The 20121-nt window shown below is 39.9% G+C and overlaps 1 protein-coding gene across 1 annotated transcript in view; it reads left to right on the top strand.

The window, feature by feature from the left end:
- Positions 1-20121, top strand: part of col9a2 (procollagen, type IX, alpha 2) — a 55528-nt gene that overhangs the window by 33869 nt on the left and 1538 nt on the right. The window contains exons 9-33 of the mRNA XM_034160350.1: positions 4899-4922; positions 5049-5102; positions 5195-5248; positions 9991-10041; positions 10126-10182; positions 10257-10310; positions 12844-12897; positions 13077-13130; positions 13595-13648; positions 13738-13791; positions 13919-13972; positions 14062-14115; positions 14205-14258; positions 14939-14983; positions 15113-15166; positions 16827-16880; positions 16974-17027; positions 17108-17179; positions 17457-17492; positions 17611-17655; positions 18329-18361; positions 18527-18673; positions 18762-18816; positions 18990-19178; positions 19530-19607. Coding sequence (XP_034016241.1) covers positions 4899-4922; positions 5049-5102; positions 5195-5248; positions 9991-10041; positions 10126-10182; positions 10257-10310; positions 12844-12897; positions 13077-13130; positions 13595-13648; positions 13738-13791; positions 13919-13972; positions 14062-14115; positions 14205-14258; positions 14939-14983; positions 15113-15166; positions 16827-16880; positions 16974-17027; positions 17108-17179; positions 17457-17492; positions 17611-17655; positions 18329-18361; positions 18527-18673; positions 18762-18816; positions 18990-19178; positions 19530-19607 — 1534 coding nt within the window. The remainder of the gene's footprint in view (positions 1-4898; positions 4923-5048; positions 5103-5194; positions 5249-9990; positions 10042-10125; positions 10183-10256; positions 10311-12843; positions 12898-13076; positions 13131-13594; positions 13649-13737; positions 13792-13918; positions 13973-14061; positions 14116-14204; positions 14259-14938; positions 14984-15112; positions 15167-16826; positions 16881-16973; positions 17028-17107; positions 17180-17456; positions 17493-17610; positions 17656-18328; positions 18362-18526; positions 18674-18761; positions 18817-18989; positions 19179-19529; positions 19608-20121) is intronic.

The following is a 20121-nucleotide window of genomic DNA, read 5'->3' as shown; positions in this document are numbered from 1 at the left end:
AAGACGTTGCTTGGATGGCAGCATGTGTTGCTCTAAAACCTGGATCTACCTTTCAGAATTGTTGGTGCCATCACAGATGTGTAACACACCCCCATACCATCATAGATGCTGGCTTTTGAACTTTGCACTGGTAACAATCTAGATGGTCTTTTTTTTTCTCTTTTGGCCGGAGGACACGACGTCCATGATTTCCAAAAACAATTTGAAACATGGACTCATCTGACCACAGCACACTTTTCCACTTTGCGTCTGTCCATTTCAAATGAGCTTGGGCCCAGAGAAGGCAGCGGCATTTCTGGATCTTGCTGATGTATGGCTTTTGCTTTGCATGGTAGAGTTTTAACTTGCACTTGTAGATGTAGCGATGAACTTTGTTAACTGACAATGGTTTTCTGAAGTGTTCCTGAGCCCACGCGGTAAGATCCTTTATACAATGATGTCGGGTTTAATGCAGTCCTGCCTGAGGTATTGAAGGTCACGAGTATTCAATGTTGGCTTTCGGCCTTGCCGCTTATGTGTAGAAAGTTCTCCAGATTGTCTGAATCTTATGATTATATTATTGACTGTAGAAGATGGAATTCCTAAATTCCTTGCAATTGCAATTGAATGTTGAGAAACATTGTTCTTAAACTGTTGGACTATTTTTTCATGCAGTTGTTCACAAAGTGGTGATCCTCACCCTACATTTGCTTGTGAATGGCTGAGCTTTTTGGGGATGCTCCTTTTATACCCAATCATGACACACCTGTTTCCAGTTAGGTGTTCTTTGAGCACTGATCAGCTTTCCCAGTCTTTTGTTGCCCCGTCCCAACTTTTTTGAAATGTGTTGCAGGCATCCATTTCAAAATGAGCAAATATTTGCACAAAAACAATAAAGTTTATCGGTTTGAACATTAAATATCTTGTCTTTGTGGTGTATTCAATTGAATATAGGTCGAAGAGGATTTGCAAATCATTGTATTTTGTTTTATTTACATTTTACACAATGTCCCAACTTCATTGAAATTGGGGTTGTACTATAGAAGATATACCTTACTGAATTTTCATGAATAACTGCAGTGAAAATACAAATAGGCACTGAAAATATATTCTAAAATGAACCTGTAATTGAAAAAGAAATGGAAAACCAAAGGCCAAATTCCTCAATATGAAATCCTGTGTGTGTGTGTGTGTGTGTGTGCACTTATGCACCTCAAAAAATGGCTCATTGGATGTATTCAATTCAGTTATGTGTAGGATTTCCATCTAATAAATATATGTAGCCCCAACTCAAATAAAACACATCCATGCAAGATAATGTAATTTAATTGAGTTGGGACTACATATCTTTATTAGCTGGAATCCAATCCAATGAGTCAGTTTTTTTTGAGTGTATCAATCAAATGACTCAATGGATGAACTCAACTCAAGTATGGGAAGGATTTCCATCTAATAAAAATAAATATAGCACCAACTAAATTATATTAAATTATCTTGCATGGATTCGTTTTATTTGAGTTGGGGCTACACATATTTATTAAATGGAAATCCTGTTTCTAATTGAATTGCAGTCATCTAATGCATCAGTTTTTTGAGTATGTGTGTGTGTGTGCACGCGCCCTTGTGCACTCAAAAAATGGCTGATTGAATGTATTCAATTCAGTTATGTGTAGGATTTCCATCTAATAAATATATGTAGCCACAACTCAAATAAAACACATCCATGCAAGAATTTAATTGAGTTGGGACTACATATATTTTTATTAGCTGGAATCCAATCCAATGAGTCAGTTTTATTTAGTGTATCATTCAAACAAATGACTCAGTTTTTTGAGTGTGTGTGTGTGTGTGTGTGCGTGCTTGTGCTTGAGTGCATGCAAATTCTTGCACGAGTGGCATTTGACACTTGTGTGACTCATTGTTTGAGTGATACATTCCTGCTAGAATCAATAAACCTGTGTAGGCTTGCAGGTCTACCAGGTCTAATTCTGTCCATGTGTCCCCAAACACAAGACTCCCCTCCAGGCTTGTCATCTCCAATTTAATTCCCTCGGTGGACTCTGGTAAATAGAGTTTGAAGCTGGAATGGATGTCACCCACATGAGATGTTGCATACCATGTAGGCCCTGGCATCATCTTTATGATGTTTTCCACTCTTGCTCTGGGGGGATGAAGACCAGAGCAAGTCTCCACTTTCCACTCATGGACTGAAATGTCTCCTTGGGTGCCTGTTCTTCAGGTGCCTCTTCTTCTCCATCTGTAGACTGGACAGTCTCCTCAAAGTCTGGATCAAAATCAGTGTTGTCTTCCACTTCTGAGACATCTCCCTCTATCTCTGGTTCAACTTCAGTTCCCTCTTCATCTTGTTCTAAACTCTGGTCCAGAGCCTCTTTGACAGAAAACTGCCTTGTCAGTCGCCTGCAACATAAAGCTATATTTTGGTGATCTGTGTGAAGATATGATACATCGAGTGGTCTGGAAGGTGTGGTTCACATGGGGGGGTAGGCACAAAAGCACAGGAAAGTGATGGGTTTCTTCAGGAAGATGGTTCATGTGGGACTATCGGCAGATAAGCGCATGTGTGTGTGTGTGTGTGTGTGTGTGTGTGTGTGTGTGTGTGTGTGTGTGTGTGTGTGTGTGTGTGTGTGTGTGTGTGTGTGTGTGTGTGTGTGTGTGTGTGTGTGTGTGTGTGTGGATGTTTTCTCACGTGATGGATGAATACAATCTGGATACTCATTCATTTCCTATGGTGGTCATTTTTGCCTGGGAACACCACAGGTGCAACGAAGTTGACTAAACCACTCAAAATTCAATAAAAGTGGTGATCATGTGCACAAAGTGGAGGATATCCTGAGGCCTTGAGACAGTCAGATGTAAAACACAATATTTATGAGTGTTTAAACTGTAAATCAGATAGGTTTGACCCAAACACGACAAGGTTAAAGAAGAAACAAAAGCATGAACCATTATCCCTCCAGAAGACATTTCAGACATGAACCAATCGGAAATCTTCTTTTTTGGATCTGCACTGGCTTCCTTGGACTGCCCTAGAGTACTTTGATCAAGATAATGGCTGCTGCCAAATAAACCCTTTGGATTTTGGCACAGACAGGCTACCAGCTGTCGTCTGTCATAATCTCGAAAATGAAGAGGGCTTGTCATGTTAAAAGTCATTCGGAAAAGCTCAATACCACTGAATTAATAATCTAAATGGTGTATGTATAATTCTGACCCCTTGTTGATGCCATAAATCTCAAGACAAGTTAAAACTTATGCACCAAACTGGGTGTTTTTGTTTCTTTGTTTTTTTACACATAATATGCAATGATTCTCTCCCAGAACAAGACCAGTTAAATCAATTAATTTAAATCCCATTTTTGTCATTCGATTTATGTTCCGGACTGAGTGCACCTACCACAACTTTCGTATGAAATACTAAAGGCCTACCTTCTGAAGTTATTTTCTACCTAATAAACAGAATATAACTGGATCATTATACAGCTTTTATAATTTAAATGTATCTAAATGTTGATCTTAATTATGCATTGGTTACAATTGAATACAGTATTTGTATATAAGAGCAATATGCACATATCTGTAGCAAAAAATGTTAATAATTAATATCTTCACCTTTTACATTCGGTTTCCATTTTGTTTTTTCCAGTTTTCATATATATATATATATATATATATATATATATATATATATATATATATATATATATATATATATATATATATATATATATGGTAGCACGGTGGATTAGTGGTTAGCACTGTTACACCCAGGACAGACTGGCATCCTGTCCTGGGTGTACCCTGCCTCACGCTCGATGGCTGCTGGGATAGGTTCCAGCCCCCCGCGACCCTTAATTGGACTAAGTGGTAGAAGATGAATGAATATATATATATATATATATATATATATATATATATATATAAATAAAATCTATAATATAATGGATATGATGTAATATATTATATTATATCTTTATAATAATATAATATATTATTATAATTATAATATATATAATATAATAATAAAAAGGTCTGTAAACAATAAAAATTACAGACTTCTCCATTCATTGTAGGTGGGAAAACTTGCAAATCCATCGACAGTGGATCAAATATTGATTTGCCTCACTGTATATGTATAGTACTGTGAAAACTAAAATAGTAAAGTAGTAAATAAAATAGTTTTTGAGGTCTCGCGATTTGTGCTCTGGTGTGACTTAGATACCTAAAACCTAATTGATATTATTAAAGTTGAAATTATCACACATTTGATATAGTTATTAGTATTTATCAGGTTTGTATAATTTTAGTACTTTTATGATGCATAAAATGTGCCTAAAACATTTGCACATTACTGTGCAAATGTTTACATACACACTTGCACATATATATATATATATATATATATATATATATATATATATATACGTATATATCTCAAAGGCAAACATATCTATAGATGTACCACACATTCTTAGCACTTGGTGGTGCTGTATGTACATTTTTCACATATCATCCAATTTTTTTAAACATTAAGTCCAAAATCATGGTTGAATGCAACAGCCTTCATTTAGTCCTTTGTTAATCACTAAAGTCCTGTCTGGTTGTACATTCAGCTGTCTCACACACAAACACACACACTGGAAGTGCTGTTCTGCCTCCACCAAGGCTTCTTACTAATTAGTGGTTATAATTAATTTCAAGAAAAGCACCAGCAAACACGGACTGATTGAGACGTGAGCCTTTGTTCTTCTCAGGCACTGTTTACTCTGACGCAGTGCACCAGAATTCCTGAATTACTGCTGTGGTTATTAATAGGCTTTTGTAGGCAATAATTGATACTTTACAGAATGAGTCCACTTGTTACACAGTTTTGTAACCTCATTTCCCTTCTGCCCACACAGGGACCTGGTCTTCCTGGACTGGCTGTAAGTAGATTGTCTGGTATAATGTATTCATCTTTATGACATAACGTCTTCACTTTGAGGTGTGGGGATATTTTTATGGCTTGTTGCAGAGTGTCCAGTGATGTTCTGTCTTTGTTTTCTCTACAGGGTATTGCAGGGCCAATTGGTCTTCCTGGTGAAATTGGACAAACTGGGCCAAAGGTAGTTCAAAGACTGTACTTTAAAATAGTTGTTATCCTGCAATAATGTTTGTTCCCTCACCAGACTGCTCAGTTTTGTTTTGTTTGCTGTAGGGTATCATAGGACCTCCAGGACCTCCAGGACTTCCTGGGCCTGCTGGCAAGCCAGTAAGTGCTGCCTTAGATCTGAAATGTCTTAAATATCTGTTGGGTTTTTTTATTGTTGTGGGAGAAATCATCACATTGATAGAGGAAAAAAGCCTTGGAAGTATTGCCAAATGAGACATGAACTGGAATAATTTACTGTAAACTGTGCTGAAAAACATTACCAACATATATTGTGTTCCGATTGGGAAACCAATGGAAGGCTTTGGCACTGATCAGTTTGAACATATGTGCCAAATTTAGAGTAGGCTCTTCCAACAGGGAAAAGGTAAACTTGGTTTCAAACCCATTGTTAAGGTTTTGGAAGGCTCTAGGGTTGAACTAATGAAAATGTCATTATCCCACAGGTCGGATACCTTTAGTCGTTGACTTGGCAATGACTAATCTTGACATTAAATTGATATGGTCACAACTCAGCAGTGAAATTTGACTTTCATTAAAATATAATAAAAATTGAATTACAGGTTGAAAACAAGGCATTATCGCAATTAATTACATAGAAACAATGTTTGTTGTACTTCTAGATGTAAGCAATCTATTCATAATTGCTCAGTAAAGGGAGTGCTGGCACACTTCAAGTGGATTTTAGCCTGTTTTGGGTTCAGCTTGAGTTATTGCCACAGGGGGAAAAATATATAGTAAGGCTACCCTGAGTCTGTTTTTGAAAGCTTTGCAGGAAAATCTGATTTATGCGACTAGCGGAATTAAAAATATTTAGTTGGTGGACAAGACACGTCAGGTAGTAGCTAGACTATGGATAGTTATCCCAACCCTAGTTGTATGCTTGTAATCAAGTAAGGGTGAATAGGTGGCAAATGCTCAAGATTTGTCATACAGAAGCAAAGTTGGTCTCCAGAAACCATGTTACAGATATGAGTGTACGCATACAATTTATTAGGTACACCAGTTCAGTTGCTTGTTAACAGAAATAGCTAATCAGCCAATCACATGGCAGCAACTCAATGCATTTAGACAACAAAACAATGTGAAGATAACTTGCTGAAGTTCAAATCGAGCATCAGATTGGGGACGAAAGGGGATTTAAGGGACTTGCAGTAGCATGGTTGTTGGTGACAGACAGGTGGTCTGAGTATTTCAGAAACTGCTGATCTACTGGGATCTTCACACTCAACCATCGCTAGGATTTACAGAGAACGGTCCGAAAAAGAGAAGATATCCAGTGAGGGGCAGTTGTGTGGACAAAAATGCCTTATTGATGTCAGATTTGAAAGGACAGACTGGTTGAATGGACAACTACATGACACAATCATGTCAATATGGACCAACATCTCTGAGGACTGTTTTCAACACATTGTTGAATCTATGCCATGAAGAATTAAGGCAGTTATGAAGGCAAAAGGGGGTACCTAGTACTAGCAAAGTGTACCTAATAAAGTGTCCAAGGGGTGTACATCATCCAGTATTTTCTTTATTATTTTTGGATCTCATGTATATGCCTTTGTTTTTCATAACAGATCACTGTTAATTTGACATGGCACATTTAACTACTAGCTGACTGTGTTAAATAGAATATTGGCCATGGTTAATTTCAGCAGATGTGGTCATGCTAACCACAGTAGATGTTAACAGAGACTTCCATGCTAATGATTTGTTGTTAGCAACTGATGGCTATTAAGTTTGACTCTAATGGCGACAAACGTTGTTAGCACTGGCCGCAGTTAACATGACCTCATACAGTAAGTAGCATGCAACTGCATTCATATATATGTAATGAGCAATTGAATAAGCGATGCTTAAATAAAATGTGTCTGCAGGCAGAACATATGCCAAATGGGATTACAGTGTACTTACCGTATTTAATGATCATATCTCACATGACAGTAAGCTCTGTTGAGCAGTACCCACTGTGATTATTATATCATTAAATGACCATGTTGCACAGCCAGGCATCTGGCAATGAATGGTGAAATGCCACAAACACTTCTGAGCTGTAGATCTTAAGTCTCTTTTCCAGCGGTGCATGCAGACTTGCGTGTTTTCTTAGTGGTTCCAAGAAGGAGGGCGCCTTCATTGAGAGTGATGTTCCCAGTCCAGAGGAGCATATTTGTTTAAATCAAGTCAAATCAAATCAATTTTTTTATATAGCGCCAAATCACAACAAACAGTTGTCCCAAGGCACTTTATATTGTAAGGCAAAAGCCATACAATAATTACAGAAAAACCCCAACAGTCAAAACGACCCCCTGTGAGCAAGCACTTGGCGACAGTGGAAAAGAAAAACTCCCTTTTAACAGAAAGAAACCTCCAGCAGAACCAGGCTCAGGGAGGGGCAGTCTTCTGCTGGGACTGGTTGGGGCTGAGGGGAGAGAATCAGGAAAAAGACATGCTGTGGAAGGGAGCAGAGATCAATCACTAATGATTAAATGCAGAGTGGTGCATACAGAGCAAAAAGAGAAAGAAACACTCAGTGCATCATGGGAACCCCCCAGCAGTCTAAGTCTATAGCAGCATAACTAAGGGATGGTTCAGGGTCACCTGATCCAGCCCTAACTATAAGCCCTAACTACAAACTATAAGCGTTAGCAAAAAGGAAAGTTTTAAGCCTAATCTTAAAAGTAGAGAGGGTGTCTGTCTCCCTGATCCGAACTGGGAGCTGATTCCACAGGAGAGGAGTCTGAAAGCTGAAGGCTCTGCCTCCCATTCTACTCTTAAAAACCCTAGGACAGCTTTAGCTTTAGTGTTGTCCTAGGGTAAATAATCCACCATTAGATCAGTGGGCTATCTCATCTGACAGTAGCAGGAATGCATCAGCCACTGTCAAAATGCTTTTGTTTCATCACAATCTATAAACAAAGAGAAGGAACGATGACAGGAGAAAGGTCAAGATTGCTTGGTCAGCTATGGAGGGTAGATCTAACTTTCTATGTGTGTGTACAGTTGTCAAATTCTAACATTCTCCAATGTTAATGCGCTCATGACCTTAAGTCTGGTCTTGCGGAGTGTGTGAGTGGACATCTACATTCCTGTAGATGTTCTTGAAAAAGAAACTTTACCAGCTTATAGGATAAAGTTCTGCTCTCAGCTGGTGCTGGTGTTTTAAGTGGAGCATATCAATAAGTCATCTGGTCCTTTGGTTGCATGATATCTATTCAAAGGTACTTTTTCCTCAACATTGTGTGAATAGTGAGTGGTAATGTGTGCTTGCTTGCACATGGTGACTGATTAAAAAAAAAAATAGATTGCAACTCGAGAGGCTGAATAAGCAATCGGAATGTCTCAGATTGCAATTGTCCTGGATCAAGACTAAGACCCAAGCTTTCAGTCACTTCCTGGTGTCAACTGTCAGAATTGTGTCTGTATGCTGTGAAAGTGTCAATTTTCTACAGAGATTCATTTATCACCGCAGTTACATTCATGTCTGTCGATCTTCAGCCTCTGACATTGAGAGGCACTTGAGAAGACCTTATGGAGTCATAACTATTGCTCAACCAATATTTTGGTTGGCCACTCATATTGTCCAATATGAGCCTTTAATGAGTATCAGTATCAGTATTGGTGTTATTTTATGAAAACTTTTATTTTGCCAAATAAACAATGTGGAAATACACAGCACTCTGATGACATAGTTTACAATGCTAGTAAGCATGCTGGGACCCCCATCACTCCTTGGTCACAAGCAAAAGAAGCAAAGGAATCAGCTACCATTCATTTTCATTCAGAGTGGGAATTTTACAGTGACAAGTCTCTATGGTACCAGCTAGGCTGGACAAGAAGTGTATCTGAGGCATTTGCTGAATGATGCTACCATCCAAGTGAAGGCAGTGTAACAGTAGTGTGATGTACATTAATCTGTTGTTGGTTATGGTATGAGATAGGGTTGTAAAGTTCATGTTTATACTGTAAAACACCAAGCTTCAATTACATTTGTTTGTCATCAGGGTATGAGAATGAAATGTTTGGAATCATTACAACATTGCCAGCTATATCAGAATCTTATTTTTTTTTCCTCTTAATCTCAGTCTCAGGCCCCAGAAATACATATAAGTCAGGCTCCAGGCATAACATCCTTGGATAGAAGTGTTTGGCAATGTTGATAACTTTGTTGGAGAATGAAGGTCCAAGTCTTTACGGTGTCTTTAGAGGATGCTCAGGTATCACAGGAATGATTTTTTTGTCAAATGAACCATTAAATAGAGAGACTAAGATGAGTATCACTTGCATTGTGAGGGAATGTCAGCTGTAACATTTTGGCCAAGTGACATGTCTCTCCTGGCACCATTAACACCTACAAAGCACACAGATACTTCATTGCTGAGGACCTTATTGGCTGGAGAAAAGCAAGGAAATGGCCACATTCCATCTGTCTATTGGAGATTGAAGACTAGTTTTGAGAGGTATGGGATGGACTAGTAGCTGCAATTCAGGACCCAGGGTGGTTCCATAGGTTAGTGGATGTGGAGATGCTTGGCACCAGTGCATGATCCCAGAACTGACTGACTTAAGACAGTTGTACGTGTAGAGCAACATTGACATATTGAGTGTGAAGCCAGACTGATCCCACATAATAATTTTGATATGTGTAAATGCCATTACTACCAGGCGCTTTGTATGAGCTGCAGATTACTGATTCTGACTTGTTGTTCATGTACACAACTTAGTTCACACTGAGACAAACCCTGTCATGTGCTGTAAATTTACATCCATTCCAATCGTATCATATTCATTCATACCTTTTAATATATATTTTATTTTAAATATATTTCTCTCTTTTCCTGTCTACCTAGGGCCCTCCAGGGAAGTTCATTGGTGGAGAAGAAGGCAGTGCAGACTTCCAGGTAGCATTTCTGTGCATCTCCTTTCTTGTGCGACTGCTGACAGCGCTGCACTTTTGATAATCCTTATATTTTCCCCAACAACAGTGTCCTATTAACTGTCCAGCAGGACCAAAGGGCCCCCAGGGATTGCAGGGAGTGAAAGTGAGTATCCCAGCATCGATAATCAGGTTAGATAGCAAATATATCATGTCTACTGACTCACTGTTGCCCCCTAGGGACACAAAGGGCGCACAGGAATTCTTGGAGACCCTGGCAGCATTGGGAAAACGGTAAGTAGTAGAGTGCCAGTACTTCACCCCAGACTGGTGCCCCTCCACAAACACATTCATGCACTTACTGTGTGGCACATCGCCATGGTCATAGAAGACCAGCAGAAGAAAGAATTACCTCTAATGAAGCCCCCCCGGAGGCACATGACTGGCACTAATCTGGTCGCGATTAGTCAAGGCTGACTCTGTTCCTGCAGTCAGCATGCAGTGAGCCGGATGAAGGAGCAGTGAAGAGCCAGGTACACGAAGAGAAGGGTTGGGAGAGTCAGAATTCTCAAAGCCATTTTGCCTTGCCGTATTGAGCAGAGCTAATGAGCACACAGTGGGCTCTGAGGGAGAAGCTAGCCAAGCCCTAAGAATTAGCCTCTGATCTTCCCACACAAGGAGCCTTCTGGCAGTACTAAATCACTCAAACCAGTGCACGCTCAGAGTTATGGATCCTCTCAGGCAGCACAGGATTTTAGAAAACCTTTAGAGACTCAGTTTCACACTACGGTGCAACTCTAAAATATAGATTTACTTGAGCTCTGCTTAAAAAAGACATTGACATGACTTGAGGTTGTACGTACCTGATGTGCATTCTTGGTTTTACATGAAAAGATATTTCTCCTGCTGGTGAAGGTTGAATGTTGGACCATCATGCTCACAAATATGTTTATTCATGCTGTCTTACACCAAAAAATATATAAACATGGGTCCAGATGGTTCAGCTTCCATGACCAACTGATGTTGACCACCTTAAAGGTTTGCTACCAGGTCCTTAGTTGGTCTTATGACCAGTAACTTCAAACACATCAGGTTAGAGTTGGAAATACTTTGACCAGTAGCATGGATGGACGCCCATGTTTGCATGTTAAAGGCACTGCATTGGTAATACCAGCATCTTTCTCAAAAGTTGAGCAATTTCGAATTCATAACGCTTACGCAGAAAAAAAAAAAAAAGCAAACAAACAAACAAACAAAAAAAAAAACAAAAGGCACAGCACTCTGAAAAAAGTTGCAGGTTCAACATTTATTTATTTATTAATATATTTATTTATTTTTGTAGCAGACAACATATGCATCAACATATCCACCCCCACCCCCCAAAAAAGCCATATTATATGGACGTAGTACCTTGTAGGCTAATTGAAAAGCCAACTGAAAAAGGTAACTGAATATAAACAAACTGGAAAGTGAATCTAAACTAAGTGAATTAATCAAAATCTACACAGCTAACCCAGTCTACCATTTGTAAATGTACCAGCCTTTGTGGGATAAGTAGCCTTTGATGTGCTTGCATGGACTGGATGTCCCCACCAATGGGAACCAATATGCCTCAGGATCTAAATACAACTCTTGTTCTTATCTATATATAAGGGGATTTAAAAAGTTCTCATCCTCATTAGAGAAAACATCTCAGGCGTAAGATTGTTCTTTCATTATTTTTCAACATAATTGCCCTTAACGTCAATGCACTAGGCCTAGCAATATTCAAGCTTCGCTATCCTTTTGCAGAAGGAGGTCATATTTTGAAATGAGTTACACCTCTAGTTTTCAGGTGAGGCCAAGAACTTTTTGAAATATCCTGGTAGAAAACAGAACCAATGAATTATGAAGTTACCAAAATGTTTTATAATATATTAAGATAGGAGGGTCTATATTTAATACTAGTATAACATTGTCTTGTCCAAAATATCTAGCAGTGTGACTGGTTACATCCAAATCAAAGAGGAAGAGGAAATGTCATGCTTATTAGATGGACAACATAGCGGTAAACTGTGTGCCCTCCATGTCAATGTGTTGATACAATGTGTAGATACGATAGTACAAGTAGGTGGGCATTTTGTTCAGTATACATCAAAGATCAGCAACTGTAAAAACTGATTCATCTTGGTCACATTAAATTCTGAAGAGACGTACAAATAAGATCTTCATCAAAATGTCTTCAGTGTACTGTTGCTGCTAAATGCATAGAATGTCATCCAATTCAATTTCAATTTAATCAGCTTATAAAGCGCCAAATCACAACAAAAGCTGCCTCAAGGCACCTCACACAGAACAGTTCAATATAAATATAAAAATAAATAAGTAAAAATAAAAAAAAAATCAAATACATATTTTAAAACACAATTAAAAAAAATAATAAAACATAAAAAAAAAATAAAAGCTATTCATAGGAAAGAGAATAAAAATAGGTTTTAAGTCTTGACTTAAAAATGTCCACGGACTCAGACTGCCTCACAGTCGCATGAAAACCGTTCCACAGAGTGGGTGCGCGATAAGAAAAAGCTCTTTGACCCGCTGACTTCTTCTTCACCCTGGGAACACAGTAGTCCCCGCATCCTGCAACCGCAAAACTCGGGCCGGCACGTAGGGTTTCACCCGATCGGCCACATAAGATGGCGCCAGTCCATGAACAACTTTTATAAGTCAATAACAAAACCTTAAAATCTGCTCTCACAGAGACAGGAAGCCAGTGTAAAGATGGCAAAATAGGTGTGATATGTTCAAACCTTCCAACTGTTCCAACTACTGTCCTTTTCTCCATCAGGGCCCTAAGGGAGAAATAGGGGCTTCTGGGGAACAAGGCATCCCAGGACCTCTGGTAAGTTGAGAATTTTGCAGTTTGTGACTTTGCAGCATTACAAACAGAGGTGACTATTGAGATGTTTTGGAATTGTACCATTTTGAGTTGAAATAATGTTGTAGTATTTTTAGTACTTTACGTACATATGGTTATGGTCAAGGCTCAGTCTTAGTTTAAGCCTTTGCATTGTCTCCAAGGGTCCAGTGGGTCTGAGGGGTTACCCAGGAATGATGGGCCCAAAAGGAGAGACAGTGAGTACCACTGTTTCTTGCACTTTTATTGTTGCGTTCACATGTAACTTTTATGACCTCTTTATTTTTGGTACAAATGAGTTCTCATCTTAGATTAGAGAGGCCAGTGAGGCCTGTCCTCATTACACAAACATCATCCTTTACCAGCAATAGGGACATATGGAAATGATGCTAACACAAATCTCTCCCCTCCTTTAATGAGTTGGGGTTGTTTGGGTCCATGGTGCCGCCATCTGTAGTTAATGATCCGCTGTAGCCATCCATCTTACTGTTAACATTATCTGTGTTAGCCAAGTTAGCGCCCCGGCTTAGTGCCAAACCAAGAGTGGCTGGATCTACTGACGCTCCCTTTAGTGAAGCAAGTGAAGCATTAATTACCCCTTTAACACAATCAATACCAAGATTTATAATTGTCCCTGAAAGTGAATGACAGGATTTTTGCTGTTATTGTTGTTTTACTGTAGGGGCCTCGTGGTTACAAGGGCATCATCGGCCCAGTAGGGATTCCCGGACCCCCAGTGAGAACGCTCACACATACATACAAGATACACACAAACATTCTGCTGCTAATAGAAACCCGACAAGACAATTTTTGTGATGATTACAGGGTGAAGAGGGGCCTCAGGGACCACCTGGAGAGCCAGGAGACAAGGGGGACAAAGTAGGCAGCTCCTTCCAACTACTGTATTTTCCCTCCGCATTTATTTTCAGTGCGGATAAACATGAAAAGTGGTGTCAGAATTTGAAAAGCGATGCAATCCTGGTGCTCATTTGGTTGTTTTCTGCAGGGCAGTGGAGGTATTCAAGGTCCACAGGGTGCAGTTGGCAAAAAGGGGGAGAATGTGAGTAAATTTGTACCTCTGTGTGCATCTTACTGGAGGTACTGCCGTGATCAGACACTGTCAGATGACTCATCCGCCTGTTTCTCCAGGGTCTGCCAGGCATAGACGGAAAAGACGGTACACCTGGCATTCCGGGAATCAAGGTAAAGACTGCAAGCTGCGAGGATGATGAGGAACTTCAATTTCGGTGAAAGATTACAATTCACTCTTCTTCTGTCTTCTCTGCCTGCAGGGCAGCCCGGGGCAGGCTGGGATGCCTGGTCCTCCCGGTCCTCAGGGAGCAGCGGTGAGTGATCCTTGATTGTTTGTGAGGATTGTTCAACAATAAACAGTTATTGTTGCACAGAACTTGTAAGGGGATGCGGGGAGCAGTTGTGTTCTTCTCCACAATTCAACAAAGCTACAACGGAGGCAAACCAGCATGAAACAACCTGTAAGTTTTCTGTGTTTTCTGGGCAGTCATCCAGGCTAACAGTGAAGCTTTGACCCAAGCTGTTTGAGAATTTAAACCTCCCCGGAATAGAATTCTCCCTCCCACAGTGAGCAATTTATCACAATCAGACCAGTGGGTGCGCAGGTTTTTTGGTGTTTGTGTGTGTGTATACGCGCATGTGCCACTCTGACGAAGATGTAATGGAGCATGAGATGCACAGTTTGCTGTGTGTGCTGCAAACTCCAGCACTATAACAGCTTGCGTTATGCTTCACCGCCACACACCAATACACACAACATACACAATTACTGCAGAGTGTATAGCAATGGTTGACACTGCCACATGGCCATGTTTAATCTACTATTAGGCCGTAGCGTTACCACCCCCAACACCAGCACTTGCATACTAATAGTCACATAAATGACCAAGAAGACGATTTTCAGGCTATGATTCAAAGTTCACTTGGAACACACACATTGATAGAACTCTTTGCAGTACTCTGTTTTGTGTCTTCTTGTGATTTGTGACTGCAGGGGTTGCCTGGTAGTCCAGGATCAAAAGGTGGACCTGGGGCGATGGTAAGGCTTTAATCAACTCATATTACTTCAAGTTAAATTGGCATTCAGTGCCTTTAGTAACTTTGATTTAACACTTGTCAATTTTTTTTTTAATGAATAACTGTATTGTTACATTTCTTTCATCACTAGGGGGGGCCTGGTCCTAGAGGTCATGTGGGAACACCTGGTGCACCTGGTCCTCAGGTAACAAACTGAGACATATGTAAGCAGGGTATTGTTTAATTGGTGTCTTTTTTTTCTTTTCACTGCAACATAGGGATTTTAGTGCATGAACCTCAAAAAATAAACAAACATATGGTTGATGGTTTGGGATACTCTTTGAGATAAATGTGGTTTAAGTGTGTGTTGCACCTCTGGTTAGAGTGTGCACAAATGTGCCTTTGAGTGAGTGGAGGGTGCATGGCTTCATGTCGCTAGTGTGAAGGAGCTTTGAGGTATCTTGCTGAGCCAGGCAAAACTGAGCAATTATTCAATTAGCAATCCATTTGTGCTGCCAACTGACCGGAGGAATGCCAGAGATAGCAGAAATAAATGCCGTAGCTCCAGCCTGGACCCTTTCCAGCTTCGAAATTAGTGTTCAGTGAATAAATTTTGTTGCGTCTCAACACCTTTGTTGTATTTGCGCAGCTAAGTGAACCCATTCACAGCACTGGCCGGCAGAAGGGGCTTAGAGTGTAGTTCTACCAGTTTCAACCAGCTCCAATGAAATCTATCACTGTTTGCTCCAAAAAAGAAAACAAAACATGATGTGTGTTTAAGGGATGTTCTGTCAAGTGACAGTTGTCATACTGTTGAGAGAAAGGGTCGGGGCGGAGAAAGGAGAGAGATCGAGAGAGAGAGACAGAGAATGGGCAGTAACCTGTAAATCACATTAACCGAAAGGTTACATTGACAGCTGAAGCCCCCCCCCCCCCCCCCCAAAAAGAAAAGACTCACCACACACTATGACTCACTCTGCCCACTTGCCCCGATGGCTACTGTCATTTCTGTAGCAACCAATGTGAATCAGCGATAATAAGGATTTCTACAGGGATGCACAAATCAGATCTCATCACTTGCTATGTATAATGTGGACTGTGTAAATCAGTGAGATCATATTTGAATCAGCCATGCAATAAATTTGATTTGAACTGGCAGTCTGAAGAAAGCCCTTGAATCAGTTCTCCTTACCACTGACCAAGCCACAGCAATAACTTTACAATAACTTAACTTTCTAAATTGTACCCTTTCAAGTCACATTTTGCAGTTATCCATTTCTATCTATCCATTTTATACACCCACTTACTCCAATGAAGGGGAAACCAGTGGTGGCAGGAGCCTATCCCAGCAGTCATAGGACATGAAGCAGAGTACATCCTGGACAGGAAGCCAGTCTGTCGTAGGACTACATATAGACAAACACAATCACAACTACGGTCAAGTTACAATCGCCAATCCACATAAACTTTGGCAGTGGGAGGAAGAAAGAGGAAATCCACATGAACACAGGAAGCACATGCAAACTCCACACAAAAAGGACCAGGTGGAAAGCAATCCCATGACCTTCTTGCTGTGAAGCAACGGTGGCAACCACCAAGCCATTGTGCCACCAGTTTGCAATTATGCTTAGTTTAAATGACAATGTTAGCACAGATGGTCACATCTGGGCTTCTTCAGGCAGATGCATGTAAAGTAGGCCTTAGCCTTGTTGCAAATCACACTGTTGCTTGTTAATCATTACTGCATTAATCTTTATGATGTAAATGTGGTTGGTGGGGTAATGTGGCACCTTCTGTACCACCCTAATTATACCCCTGGGATGAATTATTCTGAATTTGATTGTAGCCCTATCTTGCTTTTTTAGGGTGAGCCTGGTCTTCCCGGTGAAGTTGGAATGGAAGGAGTTCCTGGGCCCAAGGTAAAGTTAAAGAATACTCACTCTATAATTCCATAGATGCACAAACAACAGATGTCACAAAGCACACCGACTCACCTCACACAATTTCTGCAGGGTGACAGAGGCCAACAGGGACCAGTTGGGGAAGAGGGTATAGTAGGCAAACCTGTAAGATGATTTTTACCAGAATTATTCCAGATGATTTGTCAAGGTTATTTACTGATATTACTTTTGTCTTATCATGACAGGGAGGGAAAGGAGAGAGAGGTCCCATGGGGATTCCAGGTCCCCAGGGTCTTAGTGGCACTAAGGGAGATAAGGTTTGTGTGTGAACATGCTTTGTGCTTCAAATGGTACATCTCCCTCAATAATGTATATTTTTCATTATGTATTTCCACTTTCCCATTGGGGGCAGTGTTTGCTTATAAGTAAGAGGGACAAAAATCCAAACTAAATTACAGCATTTTCATTGTTCTTTTTGAGACACAAGTCAACCAGTTTGATTGTGATGTGTTTGTTAATTTGCATTAGATCTTCTCATTTGAGAATTTCATAATCAGAGCCCTCTATGTTAACACAAGGAATGTGTTGTTACAGGGATTCCAAGGAAAAGTCGGGCCAAAGGGAGACTTTGTGAGTACTAAATGTGCTGGTCTGGCATGAATCTTGATAAATTGACCTTATGTATAAAGTTGTGTTTCATCTGCATAATGACAGTACTGTTTAATGTTTTCTGTGCTTGATGCTATAGGGTGATCCTGGTGTTGAAGGACTGGCTGGTGAAACAGGGGAAAAGGTAAAATTTCTCTCCAACCTATATTACTTATAATTGTTGTTGTAAATAGCTGAAAATACTTAGGAATCTACAATAGCTAATTTAGCTATTGGGTTTAAAGCAGTGTTTTTCAAACATCAAACAAACCAAGGACCACTTAACCTATTAAAAATCTCACCTAACTCCCCAAATATCCCAAAACAATATGTCTGCCTAACACTCTAACAGTACAGTATATTACTATCTATTAGACGTTGAGGTAATCTTTAAGCAGTTTAGGAAATATGTTTTAAGTTAGAATATATTAATTTAAAATGTGATATTTTACCAATATACCAATAGGGGTCACTGATGGACCACAGACCACTCTTTGAGAATGGCTGGTTTAAAGGTATTACAGCAGATAAGTGAATGTTGAAAATGTCAAACCACACTAAAGTTAATAAGAAAGCAAGTTTGTGTTGAAATTTGCATACAAATCTACTTATTATTCAAGGTAGCAAATGAGCTTTTTACATGACGGTGAAGCAATGATGATTGGCTCTCAGAAGTTTTTGTATTTTATTTTTTTTTTTATAATTTCATAGTACTGGTATCCACTTTTGAATTATTGCCCTACAAGTCTTCCTCATGTGGAAAGTTTAGATTGTATTGATGAATGTGAAAATGACAAAATCTTTCTTTGCTGTGACAGGGTTTGTCTGGAGAACCTGGGCCCAAAGGACAGGTGAGTCTGGTTCTTGTCTGAACTCAAATTACTGTTGCGCAAGATTACCAGAAATATTTGAGATTCCTTCCTTTGTTCATTTTTCAACTTCAGTCATAGCTTCCCATCTTTACATTTTTATTATTTATTTAGATTCCTGTCATTAACCACTGTATGTTTTCACAGCAAGGGGTGAGGGGTGAGCCTGGGTACAATGGCCCCACTGGCGATCCTGGTAAACCTGGAGACCAAGGACCACCTGGACTGCCTGGTCCTAGGGGAATCAATGGGGAGCGAGGTGTACCCGGCATGCCAGGCATTCTTGGAATACCAGTGAGTCCAGTTACACTTGCAGTATAGAGAAGAACGCAACACTGATTGCATCACTTTGCGAAAATCAAACTGTTCTTCTCTTCTCCAGGGACGTGACGCATCTGACCAACACATTATTGAAGTGGTGTTGAAGATGTTACAGGGTGAGAATCAAGACCCAAATATTCACCCTTTGAAGACCATAAAGGAGACTAGAATAGCTCATTCCCTGAAACTATTTTAATCTCCTGAGCAATCAATTGCCCATCATCAAAGGTAATTTAATCAAAATTTCTCTCTCTGTGGAAAAATGATGATGCAATGTCCTCTTTTACAGAGAGGTTAGCAGCCGTGGCGGTGAGTGCCAAGAGGGCTGTGCTTGGTGGCGCAGGTGTTATGGGACCTCCTGGACCTCCTGGACCTCCGGGACCACCTGGCCCACAAGGGCAGCATGGCCTACCTGGTACCCGTGGCATCCCTGGCATCATCGGAGGCCCCGGGCAGATTGGAAACACAGGACTTAAAGGTAGAGATACAAAATATAGCATACAGGTATTTACACCTTACATAGAAATACATATTTGAAATAATCTAGACTTTTAGTACCGTGTTTTCCGGCAAATAAGTTGCACCAGAGGATAAGTTGAATGTTTTTTTTTTCTGTATTAGCTCTTTAGTTAGGGATTATTGTGTGTTTCTGTATTGTATTTTATATATTATATTGGTATTATTATTGGACTAAAGAGACATGGAAAACATGCAGTTTAGGTGCTCTCCAGAACAGCCGTCCCAACACCTGCTTTCTGACACCAAAAACAGTGGTGAGTTCTCTGTAGTCACTTTAAAAGTCTCGATCTTAACCCATTTTCTGCTTCAGGTAAGAGAGGTGCAAAGGGAGAGAGAGGAGATCCTGGTAAAGCCCACCCAGGACAACCTGGTCCCCCAGGAATACAAGGTAAAAACTCAGGACTACCACAGATGTGCAAAAAACAGGATTCTTCAAGGTTAAATGCTGGTTTTTACTGCATGTAGGCTTAACCGACATTCTGAGACAGTTCTGCAGCTGTTCGCCTTTACAGTTTCTAAAGCCACTGGAGTCGTGCTACATCTTGGCACCAGGAAACATAGTAGAATCTTGGAGTGGAAACACTAACCATACTATAGCACAAGATAGTGTATTATTGCACTTGGTGGTACGGGGCTTCCAAAGTACATGTTTTTCAGTACTTGATATAACACATCAAATGTGTCTGTGTTGTATAAACTACTTATAATTCTCTTCCAAAGCTTCAGATAAGGAAGGGAAAAATAATAGAATTAATATATACAGTGGCATGTAAAAGTTTAAGAGATTTAAATTTTCTTACGACATCAAATTAAAATACAAATTAGGCTGTTTTCTCATAAAATTTCTAAATTGTGCCCTTTGAATTCACATTGAAAACAAAACTTTGCAATATTCTATAAAC

The sequence above is a fragment of the Thalassophryne amazonica genome, chromosome 20 (assembly GCF_902500255.1).
Source record: "Thalassophryne amazonica chromosome 20, fThaAma1.1, whole genome shotgun sequence".
Classification (NCBI taxonomy): Eukaryota; Metazoa; Chordata; class Actinopteri; order Batrachoidiformes; family Batrachoididae; genus Thalassophryne; species Thalassophryne amazonica.
Note: the sequence above shows the minus strand (reverse complement) of the source record. Positions and strands in the feature narration are given on the sequence as shown.